This window comes from Macrobrachium nipponense, chromosome 6 (genome assembly GCF_015104395.2).
Source record: "Macrobrachium nipponense isolate FS-2020 chromosome 6, ASM1510439v2, whole genome shotgun sequence".
Classification (NCBI taxonomy): domain Eukaryota; kingdom Metazoa; phylum Arthropoda; class Malacostraca; order Decapoda; family Palaemonidae; genus Macrobrachium; species Macrobrachium nipponense.
The window spans coordinates 129,009,292-129,033,700 of record NC_061108.1 but is presented as its reverse complement, the minus strand read 5'-3'; the positions used below and the strand labels follow the sequence as shown (position 1 = coordinate 129,033,700).

Below are 24,409 nucleotides of genomic sequence, written 5' to 3'. Positions count from 1 at the left end.
TATAAAGGTTGAGCACATATCTGGTAAGAACAATGTAATTGCCAATTATTTATCCCGTTGTTGATCGTTGGATTCAACCCCGGAATAACTAATCTTCTGGGGGAGGAATCTTATAATGTAAGTTTGGAATGCAATTATAATTGTGGTAATATGATTAATTCACCTCAGAACCTGTGTATCATGTTATGAAATGTATGTTTTTTGTGTTCAGATTACCAAATTTAAAGATAACATGTGTTAAGTGATCCGACTTTTCATCTTGAAGTAACGTAAGACTGAGAGTAAGTGCTTATATGTGAGCCTCTGTGAAGAGGGTTGTTTTCACACTTTGAGAATGTCTTAGCTAAGCTGATTTCTTTATCAGCGCAAACATGTGCGTAAGACCTCCCATGCCGCATCGAGTCCTTTGAGAACCTTCCCTACAAAGAGGTTATTCATGGATTAACATAGAGAGAGACTGCTTTGTCCGAGCAGAACTTACTGTTGTTCAACCCCTTGAAAATAGATGAGTTAAGCTAATTTTTTATCGTTCAGATCGGGCCTGTAACGAAACAAGGGCCTTGTTCATCCTGCTCGATACCCCTATAGAGATGACGTAATATGTTTTCGTCTTGAACTAGATGCTAATCGCCCATACGTTTGTGGGGTTAGAAAACTTTTCATTCGCTTTTGAGACATAGCGGTGTGCGTTAGAGAGTTTAACATTGCTCTCTCTCTCTCTCTCTCTCTCGCTCGCTCGGTTGCGAGGCTGTTTCAGTAACTTAACGTAGCTCATGTTAAGTTTGTATTTGGGAAGGTCACTCAGTAACTGTCTTAATGTATGTGTTGTTTTTGGAATCTGAACATAGTATTATTTCTACTAGTTTTGTGAAGGCGCCCACGAAAGTGTAAAATTGTAACAGGTCTTTTGATTGGAGTTGCAACTGTGTATAAGGTATTTTACAAATGTTTTTTGAAGTGCACTTCGAGGTTTTATCATTTTTAAACACATTTATCTTTTGCTTTGTTCTTTTGACATATCCAATTTTATATGCTTAATGTTTGTATTGTCAATGCTTTAATTGTTTTCGTATTATGCTTTATGTTTTTGCATTGTCTTTATTTTGTTTAATTAGTTTGAATAATATTCTATTGTGTAATTGTTGGAATTTAACACTTGCAAGTTAATTTGTAACTAATTGAATTTCAATTCAAAGTTAATTATTGCTTTATGATTTAATTTAATTAATTTTCTTGATGAACTTTGATTTAATTTTGCTTAATGATTAATTCATGAATTAATTAAACTTTTGTTTTCAAATAATAACAATTTCCCTGAGATTGTGAATTTCACTTATAAATTTTGAATTTAGAAATAAAATTTTGTATTTAAAATTTATATGAGTATTTCATTTTAACCATCAGTATTGCATTTTATTTTTGTTTAGGTAGAAATGTAGAGTGATAATTGTGACGTTTCCCACAAATAAAACCGAACCAGGGAAATACTTAGATTCGAAATTGCAGGAGTCATGCCCTTTAATTAAGATTACCTCACACCTATTTTAATGAACTGACTGATTGTTTTCTTGACTGTTCAGTTATATAAGGACTCACTCTTACCTTTAGAGTATTCAGTCGTTTAGTATTTGTGATGAAGGGTCAGGTGTCTGGCTGTAGTGAGGTAAGTAATAACCAGGCACTTGAACAAACTGTGCCCTAAGTACAAAGGATGTCCCAGACCCTGGAATAAAAGGGTCTCTTGTACTAGCAAGTACAAATGGTAAGTGTAGTAACCAGATACTTGGCAATTTGGGTTAACAAATATTAATGGTGTCCAGACACAGATCTTTGACTATTTCGTGCACCAAGTATTAATGGTATCCAGACCCAGATACTCTAGGCCACTTCGTCACCACACTATATATATATATATATATATATATATATATATATATATATATATATATATATATATATATGTATATATGTATATATATATATATATATATATATATATATATATATATATATATATATATATATATATATATATGTGTGTGTGTGTGTGTGTGTGTGTGTGTGTGCGTGTGTGTTTGTGTAGAGAGAGAGAGAGAGAGAGAGAGTGTGTCATCCTCCGAACGCGAGTCAGATCTAACATCCAAGAAAATAACAGGCTGAAAACATAATCATTTTCTCAGCGTGATGGAGAATTTAACCTAAATAACTTTTACGTAGTACACACGGCGTGGTGGGTTAATCACACTGGACTGTTATGCAAGAATTGGGTCTGGCACAAGAGGTCCTCTAGCAGGAAAACAAAGAGATAACACGCAAATCCCGTCAGTAAAGGATTTTCTATTATTCTATTCTTTTCTATGATAGTGTGGGCGATAAGACAAATAGGCATGTACTTCAGAAAGGGTATTATTAACTGAAAAAGAGGTGAAGACTGAAGTGGATTACTGAATCCGATGTTATATCATATGGGGTCGTAACGTAACCGGCAACATCGCACAGGTGTTGTACATATGTCAATTTCCAGTCAGTTTCTCCTATATGTCTGTTTGATGGCGTCGTTCTGTTTACTTTATGCATGTAAATATTCGAGAAAATCTGTAGGTAAAGTTGCAATTTGTTCGTTGGTCTGTGCCGTCGACGTTGTGCTTTGTGTGCGTGCGTGCTTTTGCTGGAAGACGTTTATGCCTGTCACAAGATTTTTATGGAGGCAATACGCTGATTTCTGGAACCTACTACTACTAGGAATAGCCTGACGTAAGGTCACTCTCACAGGGTAGTAGGTAGTAGTAGCTAAGGCGCTCACGGTGATATCCCACCCGTGACCTAGGTCAAGGTCAAGTTAGATATCGTAATAACGTCACCTTGGTTAAGTTATCAAGTTGCCTCAAGTGTGATGTCATTTAACCCTCATTTTGTAATTCGACCTTTAGGTAGCATCGGTAGGCTGTTTTTGAAACCGGTATTACCTACGTAGGTTAGGGGTTAGGCCACTACTATGGTAAGGCTGTCGTAGTCTCACCTAGCCTACCCGGGCATTTTCAAATGAAAGCAGTCATTTCTGTCATAGTTAGGTACTTACCTAGTACCTACTACTATACGCTAGTAGGTATGCAATAGGTAGAATACTAGTATTTACTAGGTAGTAGGCTACACCCTTTTCTTTATGTCCTTCTTAATGAATGTCTTTTGTTTATGATTGGAACACTTTGTCATGTTTTTATCTCTTGTACGCTCATCCCCCAGGGGCTGGTTAGTGACTGAACCAGAGGGGCACAGTAGTACCTAGTAGCAGTCTTCAGTGTCACCCAGATATGCTATTTACTGAACCTAACCTTGTACACCACCTAAATTCTATATCCTATAGGGGGCTTAGTGCTGTCAGTGCACCTCTCATGGTGCACTGTAGCCATTACTGAAGGTTCTTTTCAACGTCCTTTCATCCCCTGGCTGCAACTCCTTGTAATTTTTTTATTTTACTGCCATTCGAATTCTCTTTCTTCCATCTTGCTATCTACCCTCTCCAAATTGCAACTGCGAGGTTTTCCTGTACTTACACCTTTCAAACCTTTCTACTGTCAGTTTCCCTTTCAGCGGTGAATGACCTCATAGGTCCCAGGGCTTGGCCTTTGGCATGAATTCTATACTATTCCAATCCATTCCTAAATTCTATATTCAATTCAGTTCAACAAAAGGTTTGGCTCTTGTACCTCGGCTTTCGTGCGACTGAAATAAAGATAATCTGTCGGTAAATAGACCTAACTGATAGGATTTTGTTTTTTGAGATGATTCAGTAACAGCTGAAGCGCAGTAAGTGCAGCTACCCCTTATATGAAAGTGTAGGTTCATATTTTAGGAAAAATGCAAATTACTTTAGAACTTTGTATTTTAATATAGGCCCACTTGCGTGAACACTGTCTAGGCTGGTACCTTAGAGATGCCAAATATCTTGACAACAGTAAATTTTTGACAGATTCTAGGATGCTTTCTGTCACAAGCATTACAAGGAGACTGGAGAACAATGTGAGAAAACTCCAATGTCAATTACTGTTGTTAAATTAAAATATTAAGTTATATCCAGTCTGTAATAAATGAAAAATGGCTGTTTTTAAAGCCGAGGCTTTGGTTATCTCACATAAAACATACGACACTAAAATGGGCAAATTACAAATTAAACCTGTGATACACAGTGTATATATATGATATATATGTATATTTATTTTATACATATTTATATACTATATAGTCAGTAAATGTCTAAAGACATAAAATGGTATTACACAAACATCTTATGAGAGATCTTCTAAAATAGAATGTTGGGCCACAAATAAAATTGTAACAAGCCCTCCACAGCTCTTAAGAATTCTAGAATAATCAGAAAGTTTAGGAAAGGTACGACAAAATTTGCAACAGATGTAAAGTATATATGGCATTAGTTGAAGGCCCTTTACTTGCTTATATTCTAAATTACAAGAGGATTTAATATTACCTTACATAAAGTATATAAGCTATCATTGATTGGGAACAGTGTGTTTTCAGAACTTTCCAGACTTGTATAGTTCTCATGCTTCTTTTTCAGAGGAAGGACAAGAATGTCAAACATCCACCTGGGTCTCCCTTACCCTGGGGGAGTAGTTGACCATTCAAGTAATTTGGCCCATGATATTGGTGCTTTGTATCTCAACGACGAGTATAGTGATGTTACTTTGCAAGTTAATGGCCAGACATTTCATGCTCACAGAGTTATCTTGGCTGCAAGAAGTCAGTATTTTAGGTAAGTTTTTCTTCTAACTACCAAATTTTACATTTCAAGGTTTTCTTTTACAGTATAAATTGTAAGTAGCATGTACTATAAGATTGTGGTTACTTAAGCCCCAGCCGGTTCAGGGTACTTTTACCTCCCTTCAAGTATAAGTCTATCCTATTGTTAAGATCGAAGGTTGGTTCCGTGTATGAATAAATGACAAATTTTTAATCAATTTGTATTTTTCATAACTAACAAACCTGATGTCTTAATGTTAACTGCCTACCTCTAGCCGCCCCTCTCATATCCTGGGTTGGAAGAAAGACTGGTGCGTCACGAGGTTCCAAGCCCACTTGGTGACCAGCATCCACCTCATATACTCATGAGTTGTCAGATGCCACAGATTCCTTGCTTTACAATCTTTGATTATTTTTTAACCAGTTTCCAGCTGGCGCTAGAAGATTATCTAATTGTTAAGACCTCAGGTTTGTTAGCTTAGCTATGAAAAATACAAATTTATTAGAAGTTTTTCACATTAACTATTTTCTTTAACAGTCGTGAACATTGACGATATGTAAATACATTTTGTCTTTCACTGGTGTTGGCAATTACTCTATGTACAATGATTGCAAGTATGATTGTACACTGAAATGGTTGCAATTCTTTGTTTACCTTAGCTAGCATATTTGCCTTTAGTATTTACTTTACCTATTTTTGTGTGGTGTGTAATTATTGCCAGTTGAGTTACTTCTTATGTTGGAGTATATATATAATTGTTATGTTAATTAATTTATCAGGCATTAGGTGATTATTTTGTTACTGTGTTTGACATTGGTTTCAACCTATACAGTATAGTTTATTTTTTTATGTAATTTGTTATAGCCAAGGCTCAAAGGAGATCTGCTAGTGCTCCCAGTAATAAATGTAAAAGTGTTATGCCCTCCTTAGGATACACATTTATATTGTAGTACTTGCAGAGGAATAACCGGACACAATTGTAGTGTCTGCTTTACAAAATTACAATGCGTATTTGCTGGCATACACTTTTTATATTCTGAAGTGTATAAAAAATATAGCCCTGCGTCCAATGTGGCTAGTCCTAGCCTATGGTGAGCATACTGGGTAGGCACAAAAAATTGTTGCTAATAATTAAACATTGAGAAACAAGGCAAATTATCACAGTGCATTTTGTTACTGTTAATGAAATATATTGAAAACAAGTCAAATTATCAATGTTATCATAAACTTATGAAAAATTGTTTGCGATATGTTGGCAGTTAGCCTGTAAACCATTTGATATGAGTAAATGTAAACAAAACCATAGCACCACTCTGTGCTTGTTGTGGTAGCACATTGTTAATTTTTGGTATATTTCATGCTGAGTCCATACTTCCAGTATACTACTTCCACAATATTGTATTTCATGCACAAAATCATACATTTTCCCATACAAAATCACTTTTACATATCTGTCAATAAATGTATGATGAAAAATACTAAGATTGTATTTTTAACAAAATATCTTTGTAAAATAAGGGTGTGTCTTATTATGTGAGGGTGCATCTTATATGCCAGCAAATACGGTATGCAAAGCATTCTTCTGATCAGGAGGTTGCATGTGCAACAGAAGCCACAAAAACCTGTACAAGTGGTTAAATTACTTGCACACAGAAATACCTGTGCCACTGTTAAGGAAGAAAGTGGATAAGCTTGTTAAGGTGAAAAGCTTCCTATTTTCATCAATCTATAAGGAGATAAGATCCTCTTGTACCCCTAGAAGAATTTTCTTGAGGATTGGGATCTTTCCCAAGGCCAGGATGATGATGTTACCTTTCTGCCTTATTGTAGTAAAAAGTTATCCAGCCCAGAAAGGTTTTGGGTGCATGCAATTTGGGTGAAGGTGCATGTCATTTCTGCATTGGCAGAAATCCTAGGACCAGTTTCTGGCACAAGGAGTCTCAGCTTTTTTCTTGCTACCAGTTTTTCATGGAGTCTGAGGGGCCTTTAGATGTGCCAATTGATTACGTGATGATGACTGTATGCTACCATTATTCAGGAAGCTTGCATTTCCAGGTGGTTGGGAAAACACCAGTCATGTTCCTTGGACAGTGCATCTAACCTGAGTGAATTTCCCCGCAACATAAAATTTGTATCCTCGTGGGAACAGATTACGGTTTTTTAAGAACTCATTTAGCGAATGAGTTCATAAACCACTTAGTTTGCTAATCTGATCTATCTTGGTGCAGTTTGAAGGTTTTTTTTTTTTTTTTTTTTTTCTTAAATGAGAAAGAGATGATAGAGAGCATCATCAAACAAATCTCCTTATATGTAAGTTCTCGGCCTAATGTTCACCATACTGTGAGTAGAGGGACAATTTTTTTTTATATATATATATAATATTAAGTCATAGAACTTTTTCTAAACAAGTAATGCCACTTGTAACTGCTGAATTTCTCTCTAGGTTGTTTGCAATTTAAGGAACTTTTAAATAAAAAGAAAGTGATCAGAAAAATTGGTGGTTAAATTATGATGCCATTGAATTAGGTATACAATATTGAATTGAGAGTTTATGTAAAAGATAAGAAAAACGTTATGTATTGGTGGAAGTAGTGCTTTGAAGATTTATTGAATGAAGAAGATGAAATGAATTAGAAGTTAGCACTACCAGTTGAGAGTACAAATAGTTGAGGATAACCCTGAAAAAGATGAAAAAATTGTAAGGCTCCAGGAGCTTCAAGAATGAGAGTGATTTGTTGGATGAAACTGGTGAACTGGTCATCGAAGGGCTGACTTTGATGTATAGCTACTATATAGGATATAATCATAAAGCTGGTGATAGGACCAGGAATTGGAAAAAAGGGGATTATACAACAGTAATATAGATAAATGTTTTGCACTATTATTTAGAGAGCAGTAGGATTGGTGAACTGCATTAATATAATCTTGGGAAAGGTGCAGAAGGATTGACTGAGAAAAGGTGGTGTTAATATGCTTTCAGCTTGCATCTGTGTCAGAAGAATTGACCAAAAAATTGAGCTTTATAATGATGCAACTACAAGGAATGCACACAAAAAGAAGGTTGTTTAGTATTTTTTTGAGGGGTAGGATTGGGTGGGGGATGGTCTTTAGAAGGTCTTGGACATATTACATAGACAAATTGTGAACATCAAGAAAGTAGTTGTTACTAAAATGGCTTGAGTAAATGAAATTGCAACACAAGAAGATCTAGAATGAAAAAAATTGACTTATATCAATAAAGAATTTGAGATAATAGTGGTGTTCATTCAGCATCCATTCTGAGTCTTTTGTTTGTTGTACTAATGGAGGAAACTATAGGAAAGCCCTTGTACTACTGTATGTAAGTGACCCTGTATTAAAAGAACTAGAAGAAGAACGTTTAGAAGTGTTTAAAAGATGGTAGAGTAGAAAGGCAAAGAAAGAATGAAAGTTAATTCATGCAAAGCCAAGACTATGGTGATTAGAAAGGAAATGGGCGAAATATCATTTTGGGAATCACCACAGCTTCTGTAGTTTAGGAATGGAGGTGGATGCAATATTTAAAGTGGAATATAGGTGATATAGTGTGAGATGCTCAGTATTGCGAAGTGAAGAAAGCGAGTTTTTAATAACCAATATGTGTAAGAAGAGTTGACGAAGAGGTGGTGTATAGGCGTCTGGAGAGAGTAGCAACAGCATAGATAAAGTGGGAAAATTGCTGAACTGTATATGAAGTAAGTGTTTTAGTGGAACACAGTTCAAATTTTTGTGTTTAACACCTCAAGAGACATTGGCTGTTACAAGGATATTGGAGATTTTGAAGGGGTGTGACAGCAAAATTACTGACATTCATGACTGGAGTGTATTAGGTAGATTGTATTACATATGAGATTGTAGCTGAAAGAGATGGTGGTCTGAAGCTTGAAAGTAGACTGTAAAGTCTAAGGGTGAAATGGTTAATATATACATCTTTAATAAACTGGATGCTCCCCTAAAGTGGGAACAGCCAGTTGAAGTGATAGATGGAATTCATAATTCATCAACCAGTAAGGTTACTAGATGATCATGGAGAAACTTTACTGACAAGTTAATGTAACATGGAAATTCAAACAGAAAGTAGCCAGATTGATTAAGAGTAAAAAGCTTCAGTCAAACATCTAATCCTGTAAGGTGAAAACTTGACTAGGAAATATGCACAATAATGGTATAAAAGGTTAAAATCATTTAGAGACTTTGCTTATGATGGTATGATTTGATGTTTATCGTTATTTCAGGGCACTTTTGTTTGGAGGCCTAAGAGAGAGTCACCAAGCAGAGGTGGAAATCAAAGATACAAATTTAACAGCATTTAAGGTCCTTTTGAAGTATATTTACACTGGATGGGTCAGCCTTAGTTCAGAAAAGGTAAGTAGAGTATGAGTATGCATCTTTTAATGGATAATGTAGAGATAGATAAACCCAGTTGTTTTGATGGGTCATTAATGCTTCTTTGTTCCAAGTACAGAAACTTTCATCACAAAAGAATATCAAGCTTATATTGTTCTTATTGTTGTAAATCATTTACCATAATAGTATAATCAAACTCAAGTTTTTTATTCTTCTAGGAAGAGACAGTGCTCGACATCCTTGGCCTTGCTCATCAGTATGGGTTTGAGGATTTGGAGTCGGCCATCTGTGACTACCTGAAGGATGCTCTTTGTATTCCAAACATCTGTGTTATATATGACATGGCTTCTCTCTACAATTTGACTAACCTCAAAACTGTATGCGAGGATTTCATGGATAAGAATGCTCTTTCTATTCTTAGCCATGAATCATTCTATTCTCTCTCGCCGGTAAGTTTAATTTTATTTAGAGGTACATCTTTCTTCCCTTTGTGTATTTTTTGCCTTCAATTTCAGTTTTCTTAAGCATTCCAAATAGTACTATAAATTGTTTTTTTGTAGTTTGTTCCTGTTTCCATTTCTGTCTCTTAAATGCTTAAATCTGGCCCTTTATTGAAATACCTTTCTCGTAGCATTTGCAGCATCAACCTTTTAGTTTTGGTGATTATAACCAAATCATGATTAACAATTACTTAATGAGGGAAATTGGTAAAGTATACAAGGAATAGGACAATTTTACAAAGTAAAGGAGTAAGAACGGTGTAGTTATTGTAGAAATGAAATATCACAAGTATTAAATTTTAAAAGCGTAACAATAAGCATAACTGGTCTGAACTTAGGATCAGGTAGTGTATTAGGGTGCTTTCTGAGAATTCACTCTTCCTTCCACATGCAGACATAATATCTTTTGGCAGCATTTTTCATTTAGAAAAAAAAGGAAGTAGTGAAGATAGACTCACAATGTTAGTGAGGAACAGGTGTATGGTTGAATTGTGTAATACTACTCTTCCATCACAATGCCAATTTTTAATAACCAAATAAGAAGCTGGAATGGGGAAATTAGTGAAAATGCAACTTCATCACTTAAAAATAATTACTTATGTCAATAAAAAGCAATGAAACCCTTTTTAATGAAGCAGAAATATATAAATGTGTTAATCATATAGAAAAACAGTACACCCTAACTATATTTCAGCATCAAAGTAACCAACTGATTCCTTCGTAATTTACATACTACATAGTATAGTGTCTGAGAAAATTACGTCTTTATAAAACAAATGCAATATAAATTTAATCAGTATGTAAGTACCATATGAAAAGCTTCAATTTAATATCAAAGTCAGACAGACAAAGAATGTATGAGAAATACAGATTCATTAAAAATATGTAATTTTTCAGTTATTTCCTATTTTCATAACCCTTTTGAAATTAGGGGATTCCAAAATTTGTGTCAACGTACACTGATTGATTATGGACATAGAAGTGTTCTGCTATTGCTTGTTGTGGAATTATTATACCGTATAATATATGTTTTTGTACATGAACTTTCCTGTCAGATATATACTTAGCTATACGTCTCTGACGTCACGACAGAATTCAAAACTCGCGGCACACGCGACAGGTAGGTCAGGTGATCTACCTTACCCGCCGCTGGGTGGCGGCTGTAAGAACCAATCTCCCTTTCCAGCCAGAATTTTTCTGTCGCCGGTGACGACTACACCTGTGGTTGTTACCTCCTGACAGCTTTATTCGATTCTCGTTGCCGTGGATTTATTTGGACTGACTTTCGGTGAAGTACCTGATCTTGTTGGCTTGGCATACGCATTTGTGGATTGTTTTTGGATATTGATTTGGATTTTTCTTTGATTTCGAGATGTCTGAGTTAGAGGTTAAGAAATCTTCTATGTTTAGGGTGTGCTCTATGGATGAATGCAAGGTGAGACTACCGAAAGCTACGGTAGATCCTCACACAGTTTGCTTTAGATGTAGAGGGAAAGAATGTTCTTTGGTTAACCCGTGTAATGAGTGTGAGAAGTTGGATGAGGGTGAATGGAAGGCTCTTTCTTCCTACTTGAGGAAGTTAGAGAAGGACAGGGTGAGAAAGGCTTCGTCTAGGAGTTCTAGTAAGTCTCGTATTAGCGAGGTAGAAGAAAATCCTGTTGTAGCATTAGAACCTTCTCCAGTTTCAGCTCCTGCGCCCTGCATCGAACCTAAGGATACGACTACGGAAGTGGCAACCATGAGAGCCCCGATCCTTAGCATGGAAAAGAAGATTCGTTCGTTGCAAGGTAAGAGTAGTGAAGGTGAATTGTGCAGTGACCCCAGTGTAGTGGAGGGTGCGTCTGATCGGCTCCTTAATGCTTCCAGGCCTAGACCTCTTCCAGACTCCCAGTCCCAGTGGAGGAGGAAAGTCAACAGCCGCAGGAAGGTTAGGAGAACTCCCACCGATCAGGCGTCCCCTCGGTAGATCCTTGATGTTCGTACCCAGGCTGCCCTTGTTCGCGCGAAAAAGGAGGTATTGCGCCAATGCTTCTCTTCTTCTTCCTCACCTTCGCCTAGAAGAGGATGGAGCGCCTCGGATTCTTCGCGACCGCTGAAGAGAGCCTGGAAGGCTCCTGGCGCCTTTCCTTCCAGCCCGGAAGTTTTTCCAGAAGAGCCGGAAGTAGAGATCAAGAAACCCAGGATGGAGCAGGAGTTCTCGCCTCATAGTAGGCTTCGAGCCTCTTCTCCAGTGGAGGATTTTGCAAGATCTCCAGCTCGAATTCTTGCTGGACTGCAAGCGCAGATTTCGGCGCTGGCGGGCTCCTTGGCAAGGAGGAACGCGTCGGAAAGACGTCTCTCTCCCTGTCAAGAAGTCTAGGATTCCTTCGCCTGTGTTACCGTCTCAGTCAGAGTCGGTTCTCTCTCCTGGATCAGCGGATGGAAGGAGGCGCTCTTCCCTCGGCAGACGCTTGTCGTCTTCCAGGCGTCAATCGCCCAAGAAGCTTTCTCCTGGTGACTACATCTCTCCAGTAGGAAGGGATCTAGCGCCTAGTAGGCGTTCGTCTAAAGACAGGCGTACAGCCTCGTCTTCTCGCTCATTTCCGAAGATCCTTCATTCCCCGGATAAGAGAGCCTACTCTTTGATGGATTCGTCAAGAGACAGGATCTCGCCTTTTGTTAGGCGCCTTGAGCCTAGTAGGCGCTACTCCCCAAGTAGACGCTCTCCCGCTCCCAAGCGCGGTGCGGAGGATAGGCGCTTTTCTCCTGATAGGCGCGGCTCTCCTTTTAGCCGCTCTGTTCAGGACAGGCGTGTAGAGCCTGAAAGATATGTCTCTTCTGGGAGACTACCTTTTGAAGAGACACACAAGTCTGGATCGAAGTTTGTGGAGCATGGTAGACGCCGGTCACCTAGTAGGCGACCTTCTCCAGGGCTTCGCTCTCCTGTAAGTAGGCGCCAAGAGCCTAGTAGGCGTTCGCCTCATGGTAGGCGCAGCTCGCCTGGCAGCCGCTCTCCTTTGAACAGGCGCATGGATCCTGTGAAGCGCCTTGAGCATAGTAGGCTCTCCTCTCCTAGCAGGCGCTCCCCTTTGGAAGCCTGGAATTCTAGGAGTAGGATTAAGGATCAAAGAGCACGCACTCATCAGAGTAGGAAGGACTCATTCGAGAGGAGCTCTCCAGAAACTTTGGCTTCCCCTGATAGGCGCCAGTCTGCTACTAGACACTCTCTAGACAGAACGCCATTCTTTCTTTAGAGAAGGCTAACTGCCCTCGTAAAGAAGCGGAGGGTTCTTCAGTGGATGAAGTTGAACCTTCAGAAGAGGATTTGGTGAAGGACTCGTCTGTTTCGTCCTATAAGATCCTTACAGATCTCCTTCTTCAAGAGTTTGGAGACTCCCTTACTCCCGTCGCTCCTCCATCTCCTCTCTCTTTATTCTCTACTTCGAAGAAGACGAAAGTTTCCTCTTGTGTGAGGATGAAGCCAACCATCTCAATGAAGAAGGCTTTGAGAGGTTTTGGTGATTGGCTGCTTTCTAAGGAAGAGAAAGGGAAGACTGTGTTTTCTTTCCCTCCTTCCAAGCTTACGGGCAGACTGGGGTTTTGGTACGAGTCTGGAGAACCCCTAGGCCTGGGTCTTCCTTCATCGGCGGATGCGGACTTCTCTTCCCTGGTAGATGCAGCACGACGCTCGGCTCTTTTGTCTGCTAAGACTACCTGGGCTATGAACGAGCTTGACCACCTGCTGAAGGGAATGTTTAGAGTCTTGGAAGTCTTCAACTTCCTTGACTGGTCTTTGGGGGTCTTGGCTAAGAAGACTCAGAACCCGGATGCTATTTCGCCAGAAGATCTCAACAGTGTGCTAACGTGCATTGATAAAGCAGTTAGAGATGGATCGAGCGAAATAGCCTCCCTGTTTGGAGCAGGGATCCTTAAGAAGAGATCAGTCTTCTGCTCTTTTCTGACTAAGTCTGTTTCTCATGCCCAAAGAGCCTCTCTTCTGTATTCGCAGCTCTCGCCTCTGCTATTTCCGAAGAAGATAATACAGGACATCTCAGGATCTATCTCTGCAAAGGCGACTCAGGACATGCTCGCGCAGTCGGCACGGAAGCCTAGGACCTCCTTCCAGACGAAGACGAAGAAGGAGACGCCAGTTAGACAGGAGCCCTTTCGAGGGGGCCCTCCTTCTAGAGCCTCTACCTCGAGAGGTAATAGACCTTTCAAGAGAGGTAGATCCTTCTCACGCTCTGCCAGAGCTAAGAAGTAGGGAAGTAGTCCTCCAAACACCAGTAGGTGCCAGGCTTCTAAGATTCTCGGAAGCCTGGGCAAAGAGAGGAGCGGACAACTGGTCCCTCTCGATTATCCGGAAAGGATATCTGATTCCCTTTACGGAAAGACCACCGTTGACAACGACTCCGAGGGAGTTGGTGGCCAGGTACAGGGATCCCATCATGAGCCTTGCTTTAACACAAGCAGTGGAACAAATGTTCGAGAAAGAGGCTATAGAGCTAGTGAGCGACCCTTGCTCAGCGGGCTTTTACAACCGCCTTTTTCTAGTTCCAAAAGCCTCAGGAGGATGGAGACCGGTTCTGGATGTAAGCGCCCTGAATTTCTTTGTAGAAAAGAGGAAGTTCGCCATGGAGACGACATCCTCAGTGTTGGCGGCCCTTCGGCCAGGGGACTGGATGGTGTCCCTAGATCCTCAGGACGCTTACTTCCATGTGCCTATCCATCCTTCTTCAAGGAAATACCTCAGGTTCATGATGGGAGGAAGGATATTCCAGTTCAGGGCTTTGTGCTTCGGCCTTTCAACAGCCCCTCAGGTCTTCACAGGCCTAATGAAAAATGTAGCAAGATGGCTACATTTGGAGGGAGTCAGAGTGTCCCTTTACTTGGACGACTGGCTAATCAGAGCCAAGTCGCAGAAAAGATGTTTGGAGGACCTACAAAAGACCCTTTTCATGGCAAGTTCTCTGGGACTTTTGGTGAACTTTCAAAAGTCTCAGTTGATCCCCAGTCAAGATCGTATCTATCTGGGGATTCGGATGGCTTCTCTGGATTTTCGGGCTTTTCCTTCTCCAGAAAGGATAGCCCGAGGGTCAGAGAAAGTCAAAGCCTTCCTAGAGAAAGAAGTATGCACAGCGAGGGAGTGGATGAGTTTGTTGGGGACACTCTCCTTGTTGGAGCAATTCCTTTCTCTAGGAAGGTTGCACCTCAGACCTCTCCAGTTCTTTCTACATCGAAACTGGAGGTGTCGTTCGCAAAACCTAGAGTTCTCCTTCGAGATCTCAAGGGAAATCAAGAAGGACCTCTCTTGGTGGGCCAACCCTCTCAGGTTTTCAGAAGGGATGTCCCTTCACATTCCGAACCCCAACCAAGTGTTGTATTCCGACGCCTCGGAAACAGGTTGGGGAGCAACGCTCGGCTCAAGAGAAGTGTCAGGCACCTGGAAGAAGGAACAGGTGACCTGGCACATCAACAAGAAGGAGCTGATGGCGGTTTGGCTAGCTTTGAAAGCTTTCGAGCCCCACGTCCTAGCTTCAGCAGTACAGATCAACTCGGACAACACCACGGCCCTGGCTTACATCAGGAAGCAGGGGGGGACTCACTCTTTCTCCCTGTACGAGACAGCAAAAGAACTTCTGCTTTGGGCAGAGCAAAGGAAGATTTGTCTCCTTACCAGGTTCGTACAGGGAGAAAAGAACGTCAGAGCAGACCTCCTAAGCAGGAAAGATCAAGTCCTGCCTGCAGAGTGGACTCTTCACGAGGATGTTTGCCAGGACCTGTGGAAGCTTTGGGGCAAGCCTCATATAGACCTCTTCGCCACAGCCAAGAATGCGAGGATAGCCAACTACTGCTCTCCGATATCAGACCCGAGGGCAGTGTCGATAGACGCGTTTCTACTAGATTGGAAGGGTCTAGACATGTATGCTTTTCCTCCATTCAAGATACTGGGAGAGACTCTAAAGAAATTTGCAGAATCGGAGGCAGCAAGGATGACGCTGGTAGCCCCGTTCTGGCCCGCACAAGTATGGTTCACAGAGGTACTGGAATGGTTAGTAGATCTTCCGAGAACATTACCACAGAGGATCGATCTGCTCAGACAACCCCACTTCGAGAGGTATCACAAAAACCTCCCCGCTCTAGATCTGACTGGCTTCAGACTGTCAAAAGTTTGGTCAGAACGAGAGGCTTTTCGACAAGAGTTGCAACGGCTATCGCAGCAGCAAGAAGGCCTTCTACCCTTAGAGTCTACCAATCGAAGTGGGACGTCTTTCGGCGATGGTGTAGGAACCATCACTTTTCCTCTTCCAGTACCTCTGTGACCCAAATAGCAGACTTCTTACTTTTCCTTAGGGAAGAAAGTGGATTGGCGGTATCAACCATTAAAGGCTATCGTAGCATGCTATCTGCAGTGTTTAGGCACAGAAACTTAAACATTTCAGAAGATAAGGACCTTCATGATCTAATAAGATCGTTTGAAACATCCAAGAAGGTTTCTCCAGGGATTCCGAGTTGGAATCTGGATGTAGTGCTACGTTACCTTAGGTCCAATAAGTTCGAACCGCCTCAGTCTGCCTCGTTTAGAGACCTCACGAAGAAGACAATTTTTCTCATGGCTTTGGCTTCCGCAAAGAGGGTTAGTGAACTCCATGCACTAGAAGGAAATGTGGGATTCAGAGGAGATGCAGCTATCTGTTCGTTCCTTCCTTCGTTCTTGGCTAAGAACGAGAACCCCTCAAATCCTTGGCCTAGGAGCTTTGCAGTCCAAGGCTTGTCTGCATTAGTAGGCGAGGAAGCAGAGAGGTCGCTTTGCCCAGTACGAAGTTTAAAGTTCTATCTACAGAGAAAGAAAAAACTTAAGGGCAATGATGTCAACCTTTGGTGCTCTGTAAGAGATCCAAGGAGGACTCTTTCGAAGAATGCGCTTTCTTTCTTTATCAGAAGCCTGGTGAAAGAAGCGCATGCGATATGTGATGAAAGTCAATTCAAAGTTCTTAAGGTCAAAGCTCATGAGGTAAGAGCTATTGCCACGTCATTGACTTTTAACAAAAACATATCCCAGAGTAATATTATGAAGGCAACATTCTGGCGTTGCAACTCAGTCTTTGCAAACCACTATCTGAGAGACGTCAAAATTACGTATGAAAAAAAGGGTGCTATTCGGGTTAGGCCCGTACGTATCGGCGGATTCGGTGCTGGGGCAGGGAGCTGAGACATATCCTTTGTAGTATATATTTTTCCCCTTGTTAGGTTGTAAGTTTTTGGTTGTTTGAAAGAACATGCGGGTAGGCATGTTTTTCATTTCGTAGTCTAACAATGATTAGATTGGTTAGGTGATCGGTTTATGTTTGAGCTCCTTGCAATGATAGTGGTTAGGTTCTGTCATATAAGTGGGCGAATCCCCGTTGACAGATCCTGCTCGGATTCTATCAAGTAAGCGGATAACCAAATCCCTTTGATAGACCCAAAGAGTCTGTCAGCTGTAGGTCACGCCCTCGCTGAAGCTCTTAAGGCAACGCAGACTCATAGACAGTAACTACGAAGTCTTCTGCCTAAACAGGTAAGAACCAAGGTTGTATTTACATCCTACAACTAGTGTTGTTTTCCCCTTTTTTCCATATTTATATTGCTGTCTCTTTCCCTCCACCAAGGGTGTCAATCAGCTAAGTATATATCTGACAGGAAAGTTCATGTACAAAAATGTTATTGTTAGTATACAATAAGGTTTTGTACATACTTACCTGGCAGATATATACGATTGATGGCCCACCCAGCCTCCCCTCAGGAGACAGGTGGAAGGAAAAATTCTGGCTGGAAAGGGAGATTGGTTCTTACAGCCGCCACCCAGCGGCGGGTAAGGTAGATCACCTGACCTACCTGTCGCGTGTGCCGCGAGTTTTGAATTCTGTCGTGACGTCAGAGACGTATAGCTAAGTATATATCTGCCAGGTAAGTATGTACAAAACCTTATTGTATACTAACAATAACATTTTGAATTTGTACATTATTGTTGTAATGTTAAAAAATGACAAGAAGCAAAATATAAGTCATAATGGTAGAGTGAAGTTTACCCCAAATTTCTTGTTGTATGATGTCGTCTTAGTCTTAAGGGTTGAGAGTAGGATTATGTCATTTGGTGACGGTGGAATCTCAAATGATCAAGTAGCAAGGTTAAAGATCTGTTATGAAGCATTTTAAATACAAGTTTGGGACAATTTATAGATAAAGTCCATACCTTCCACATCAGCATCATCAAACTCAGAATTGTGAGCAGGTCACTCGAAAAGTCATACGGGTACTAATTTGTACAGTAGCAGAAAAAGGGAGAAATATGAATTTCTACCTTAATTATACTATACTACTTTAGTTAAAAATGTATTATTTTCGTTAAAATCATAAAAAAAAATAAGCTGACTTTATGTAGGTCATTATCGGGGAGAGCTCTTGAGAAGTATGTGATTATGTATATCAAAATCCATGCATGATTAAAAGAAATTTATTTAAAAATTATCAATAATGTAATTAGCATCCGTTCAGGTATCTGATAAAATTTATTGCAAAGTTAATTTTGCCTACAATGATTGTTTTATCTAATTTTCCATTTTATATAAATTGCATTAGGAGTATTATTTATGACCAAAATACATACAGTGGTACTTGAGATACGAAAGGCTCAACTTACGAAAAACTTGAGATACGAAAGCTAATACGAAAAATTTTACGGCTCTACATACAAAAATTGCTCAAGATATAAAAGGTTGTTGCTGTAAAGTCCGAGATTCCTCCGGACCACCAATAACAATTTTGAAACTTGCGCGCCGCCAACTGAGTAGACTCGCCACTATCCTCCTGCTCTCCCATTGGTTCCTGATGCTAGTCACCGCCATGAGATCCTTCTCTCCTATTGGTCAGCATCCCTCCCATCATGCATCTACTACGTAGCGGCGTGCTTCTTCGGCCACTGCACGGCATCATCTGTATCGTACGCACGCGGTATTCGTTCATTCTAACGATTTCGTTTATTAACGTAAATTTGTTAGCGAATTCATTGTAGTATACTTTATCGTGTTGTGTGAGAACTTTACTCCATACTTATACGTACTACATAACATAATTATGTACAGTATATACGTAGTCATGGGTCCCAAGAAACTTGAAATTCACGGAAAGAAGAGGATGCTCTCTTTGAAAATGAAGATGGAGATTATCAAGAAGTATGAAGCTGGTATGCGATCTAGTGTGATCACCAAGGAATACGGCCAAAATCTGTCGACAATAGGCACCATCCTTAAGCAGAAGGATGCCATCAAAGCAGCTACACCTACCAAGGGCGTCATTATTTTGTCCAGCAAGAGGACCCATGTGCACGACGAGATGGAAAGGCTTCTTCTTGTCTGGATAAAAGACAAAGAAATCGCTGGCGATACGATAACGGAGATGGCAATCTCCCACAAGGCCAGTGCTATTTTCAGCGATTTGATTGCCCAGGTCAAAGACGACAGAGGAGAAGGGATATCAACGCCAACCCCAGACTTCAAGGCTTCTCATGGGTGGTTCGATAAATTCCGTAAACGGACTGGCATCCATTCGGTGGTGCGGCAAGGGGAGGCTGCCAGCTTGGACACGAAAGCGGCTGAAGCCTTTAAAAAGACGTTCGACGAGATGATGACCAAGGAAAGCTACAGTTCTCAGCAAGTCTTCAACTGTGATGAGACTGGCTTTTTTTGGAAAAAAATGCCTCGTTGGACGTACATCACGGAGGAAGAGAAGAAGCTACCCGGGCATAAGCCTATGAAAGACAGGCTTACGCTCGCACTTTGTTCGAACGCCAGTGGGGATTGGAAGGTGAAGCCCCTACTGGTCTATCATTCCGAGACTCCTCGAACCTTCAAGGCCCACAAAGTGCTTAAGGAGATGCTTCCAGTGATGTGGAGGGCTAATGTGAAAGCCTGGATAACGAGGCTTTTGTTCACAGAGTGGGTAAATGGCCCGACAATGAAGAAATTCTTGGAAGAGAAGCGCCTCCCTCTGAAATGCCTGCTGGTGTTGGACAATGCCCCTGCTCACCCTCCTGGCCTCAAGGAAGATATCCTAGTGAAGTATTCCTTCATCAAGGTTCTTTATTAACTTCCGCCTAACACCGCCCCTCTCCTCCAGCCCATGGACCAGCAAGTGATATCAAACTTTAAGAAGCTGTATACGAAACATCTTTTCAAGAGATGTTTCGACATCACCGATACCACAAACCTCACCTTGTGTGAATTTTGGAAGAAGCATTTTGATGTTGTGATATGCATCCGACTCATTGACCAAGCTTGGCCGGAGGTTTCGAGGCGAACCTTGAATTCCTCGTGGAGGAAACTCTGGCCTGTTGCCGTACCCGCCCGAGACTTCGAGGGATTCGACGTGGGCAAAGCTGGTGCTGCAGATTCAGAAACAGTTGACAATCCTGAAACTGTTTTGCAACCAGATCTTGACAAGATCGTTGCACTCGGCAAGTCCATGGGGCTGGTCGTCGACGAGGATGACATCAACGACCTTCTCGAGGAGCACCAAGAGGAGTTTATGACGGATGACCTGAAGGAGTTGGAGGCCATGCAACCTAAAGTCGTTCAAGAGGAGTTCTCTAGCAGCGGCAAGGAGGAGGAGGACTACCCTATGACCACGGCAGAAATTAAGGATGTTCTAGCTGCTTTTCATAAAGTGCAATCATTTATAGAAAAAAGACACCCCGAAAAGGCTTACACAGGCCGTATACTTGCGCAGTTCGATGAGGCTTGCCTGAGTCATTTCAGGAACATTGTGAAAAGTAGGCAGAAGCAATCTTCCTTGGATAGTTATTTTTTAAAGAGGCCTTTAGTAGGAGTAAGCAAAAAGGAAGATCCAATTGATACTAAAAAACAGAAAGTTGAAAGTGGTATTGAAGTTGAAATTTTGTAAAAAAAAAAAAAAAAAAAAAAAAAACCGTACGTAAAGTATAAAAAAGTAAAAAAAATGTAAAAATAAAAAGAAGAATTTTTATTTTTATTTTAGTTTTTTGTAAAGTTAAGTGTTACAGTTTTGTTAATGTGTTTCGTAAAGTTTAGTTTATGTATGTTTTCCTTACATTTTTTTACGTATAGTTAAGTGTACTTACATATCTGCCGTTTGTCCTCCTCCTCTGTCACCACTTTCGGAGATAGCCTCACTCGAAAGGTAAGCTTCCACATTTTACTACATACGTACAGTATTTCTTGTATACCAGGTACACTAATACACTTTATTTACAGGTAATTAGCAGTACGTATTAAGTTCGGTATTGAATGGTCCAAATTTTTGTAGTATTTCATTGTTTATAGATCAATTTAGCTTTATTATGAAATTTACTGGGGTGCTTTTGTAGGGCTTAGAACGGATTAGCCATTTTACATGTAAAATGCGGTCCAAGATACGAAAAACTCATGATACGAAGGCCGCCTCGGAACGGATTAATTTCGTATCTCGAGGTACCACTGTATTAATAAAACTAGACCTTGGAATATCATTAAAAAATTGTTGTTAAAGTTTCAAGTAATTTCATACGTTTATTCAGAGATCTTAATGTGTATAAGTGAGATTAATAGTATGTGTAACCAATGAAGTACTGCTTGCTTAAAGTAATTTTGAGATTTTTCAGTTTGAAAAACATAATGTACTTTCAATTTTTATGGTTTAATTTTCCATGTTTTTAGCACTTAGAAAGTGGTTCAAAATTGTCTAAAACTTGTAACTTTCATGCTGATCAATAAAAAAATTCCTCATCCTTCTTTTTTTCTGGGTGGATGTAATCAGAGCCATGTATAGAGAGAGCTGCTGTCTGATCTTTTCCTTTTACTCTTGACTTTTTTTTTTTATCTTATCTTTAGATGTTAATTAAAAACATGATAGTTAATAATCTTTATAGGAGTCTTATTATTACAAACTCAACAATCAAGCATTATAGAACAAAAATGATGAAATGCTTGGGTGACATATTCACTTATATTTCTGCACAGTGGTCCTCATCATCATGCTTTTGCTTCCTAAGTCACTTTTTTCTTTAGTTGCACACATCTTTGCCTTCTGGAAATTTTTTTTGCTTAAATACTATGCAGTTGCAAGGAAAAGAAAGATTTTAGTATTATATTTTTTATATCATGATATGAAGGAAAAAGGTCACTACAAAACCTTGAGATCCAGCTTTCAAAGAAATATGAAAAAATCATGATATCCAGTAGTGGGAAATGCGCGATACCATAATAACGGCGAGGTCACCTTGCCAACCTGACCATGAGAAGGATAAGTCTCTTCCCTCTCATACATACTTATACCTGTTGTTTTCAGATATATATTTATTAGAGCTGGAATACACCCATCCTCACCATGGGGGGGTGGGGGGGTTGGTGTATGGAATGCATCCCCCGTGAATATGGAGGTCCATTATATATACTATGTGTATATATATGTAATAGCTTCATCGCAAACTGTAAATATAAAACGAGAAATTGTTCGTCAGGCGTACCCTTTTCAGGAAAATATTCCAACTAGTTTTGCTTAACAGTGTTCATCATATACTCGTTTTGTAGGGTGCATTTATGGGTTCTGCACATCATAGACTTCTTTTTCGGGGAGAGGTTTGCTCCTTAGGATTTCAGGTTTTATACACAAATTTTGTAGGAAAAGCATTTACCTCAAGACACTAAAGACCATCAGCTCTTCCAGATTTGTTTGAATGTTTTAATGGCAACAATATGCTTCCAAATATAACATTCATTTGTACATCTTGCATCCGGATAGAAATTTTCATCCAAGCGTATCTCCACCTAACATAACCATAAATATAGTTGCTACTCTTCACATCAGCTTATATTGAAAGATAATTCTCATTACTAGCGACATCAATTACTTATACTGTTGTCGTGCTAGACAATATTTTAGTAATCATTCAGTCAATAGCATCATCGCACTAAATTTTCAAAAATATTAAGGAAGTCTTACTGAGCAGATGTAGGATCTGTCATGAGCATTCCAGTTTTCACATCTGCCTTTGATTTCCCATTATCTTCATTTTTCTGGGTTTCTGGAAAATCTGTGTAATATTTTTCCCTGTCCAGGCCATACAGCACAACCTACTGCTACAAAGGAAACCATTTTTAAACAAAAAGAATGTCACTCACAGATGATAATTAAGAATACAAATATTTAGTTTAATCACACATGCCACCACCGGTAGTAAGTCAGGCTCTGCTTGGGAGGGAAGATGGGGCCATAAAGCCATATGTGACCCAAACTTACCAATCATGATTGATGTGTCTGACTCAGCATGGCCAGACTCTCGCTATACACGGCTTTGGATGTGATGATATGTACAGTGATGTGATGGCAGTGAGATATGTACAGTGACTAATTACAGTGAATTAGCCGCAATTAGGCTTTTTAATTCATAAAATAGACTTACAGTATGTTATTTTATTTTTGGTTTATCACTCATGCCTTCATTTGGAAGCTTTTAAAGGAACTTCCTGAGGAGGAAAAACAGTTAGTAAGAAAAATAGAGAAAGCATATTATAAAAAGCATGCTTGCCATGCTGCTATATTATTTAATATTTTTGTACATGGAACTTACCCAGCAGATATATACTTAGCTATAGACTCCGTCGTCCCCGACAGAAATTCGAATTTCGCGGCACACGCTGCAGGTAGGTCAGGTGATCTACCGCCCCTGCCGCTGGGTGGCAGGAATAGGAACGATTACCGTTCTAGAACCAGATTTTCTCTGTCGCGGTAGTGTCAACATACGTTGTTGCTACCTCCTGACTTGATTTTCGTTTTTTCATCGCCATCGACCTTCTGGGCTGTCTTTTGCAGGGAAGTACTGGGTCTTTGGTTTGGCATACGCTTTTATTAACTTTTTAATGGATTTGGCTTCGAAATTTCGAAGAATATATTACGTGAAACTACCGAATTTTTCGGTAGACACTTATATTTTGCAATAAGGGAAATATTGATTTTTTTTTTTCACTAATACGTGTATAAGTGTTAGAACTTGATGAAGGAAATATAAGATCTAACTTCCTACTTTAGGAAGTCAGAAAGCATATAACTAGATACGCTTCCTTTAGAAGCTTTAAGAGCTCTCGTACTAACGAGCAGTTAGAGTATTGACAATTCTAGTAGTTGTTGCATCCTCATCACCTTCTTACTCCACAGAATCTACAAATTCATATGTGCAAATTTGAAGATAAATGGATGGAGCTCAAAAGGCGAGCTCTAAAAAGGTAAGAAGTGAATATAGTGTTACCAGTGCAGTGGAGGGTGCGTCTGATCGGCTCCGTAGCGCTTCCAGGCCTAGACCTCTTCCAAACTCCCAGACCCAGTGGAGGAGGAAAGTCGACAGCCGCAGGAAGGTTAGGGAGAACCCCCACCGGTCAGGCGTCCCCTCGCAGGTTCTGTAGAACGTCCCAGACTGCCAAGGATAGCCATTGATAAGGCATCCTTAAAAAAGTGCGTCTCTTCATCTTACATCCAAAAAGACGAAGGAATGTATGTTTGGAGTGATCTAGCGCGTTCTCTGAAAACTAAGAGAACACTGAGCAAGAGCCAGCCGCTGCCAGGAAGCCGCGTTCCAGCAAGCTAGCGTGAGGTACGTTCCTATAGCCAGCAGCGAGGCGCGTTCCAGCTAACAGACTAGCGCGAGCCGCGTTCCTACAACCAAACGCGAGCCGCGTTCTAGAAAATTTTTCTTGGCGCAAGGCGCCTTCAAAGAGACGAAGCGCCAGCCTGGCGCAAATTGCGCCAGAAAAACAGA

General features: G+C 40.2%; 1 protein-coding gene across 5 annotated transcripts in view; it reads left to right on the top strand.

The window, feature by feature from the left end:
- The first annotated feature begins 2,471 nt into the window (after window positions 1–2,471).
- LOC135216176 (BTB/POZ domain-containing protein 9-like) overlaps window positions 2,472–24,409 on the top strand; it is a 61,437-nt gene continuing 39,499 nt past the window's right edge. Inside the window, exons 1-4 of one of the 5 annotated variants that reach the window (XM_064251306.1) lie at window positions 2,472–2,577; window positions 4,577–4,771; window positions 9,013–9,142; window positions 9,343–9,573. In XM_064251306.1, coding sequence (XP_064107376.1) covers window positions 4,590–4,771; window positions 9,013–9,142; window positions 9,343–9,573 — 543 coding nt within the window. In that variant the 5' untranslated portion in view covers window positions 2,472–2,577; window positions 4,577–4,589. The other 4 variants (XM_064251304.1, XM_064251309.1, XM_064251305.1 and 1 more) reach the window with 4 other exon arrangements.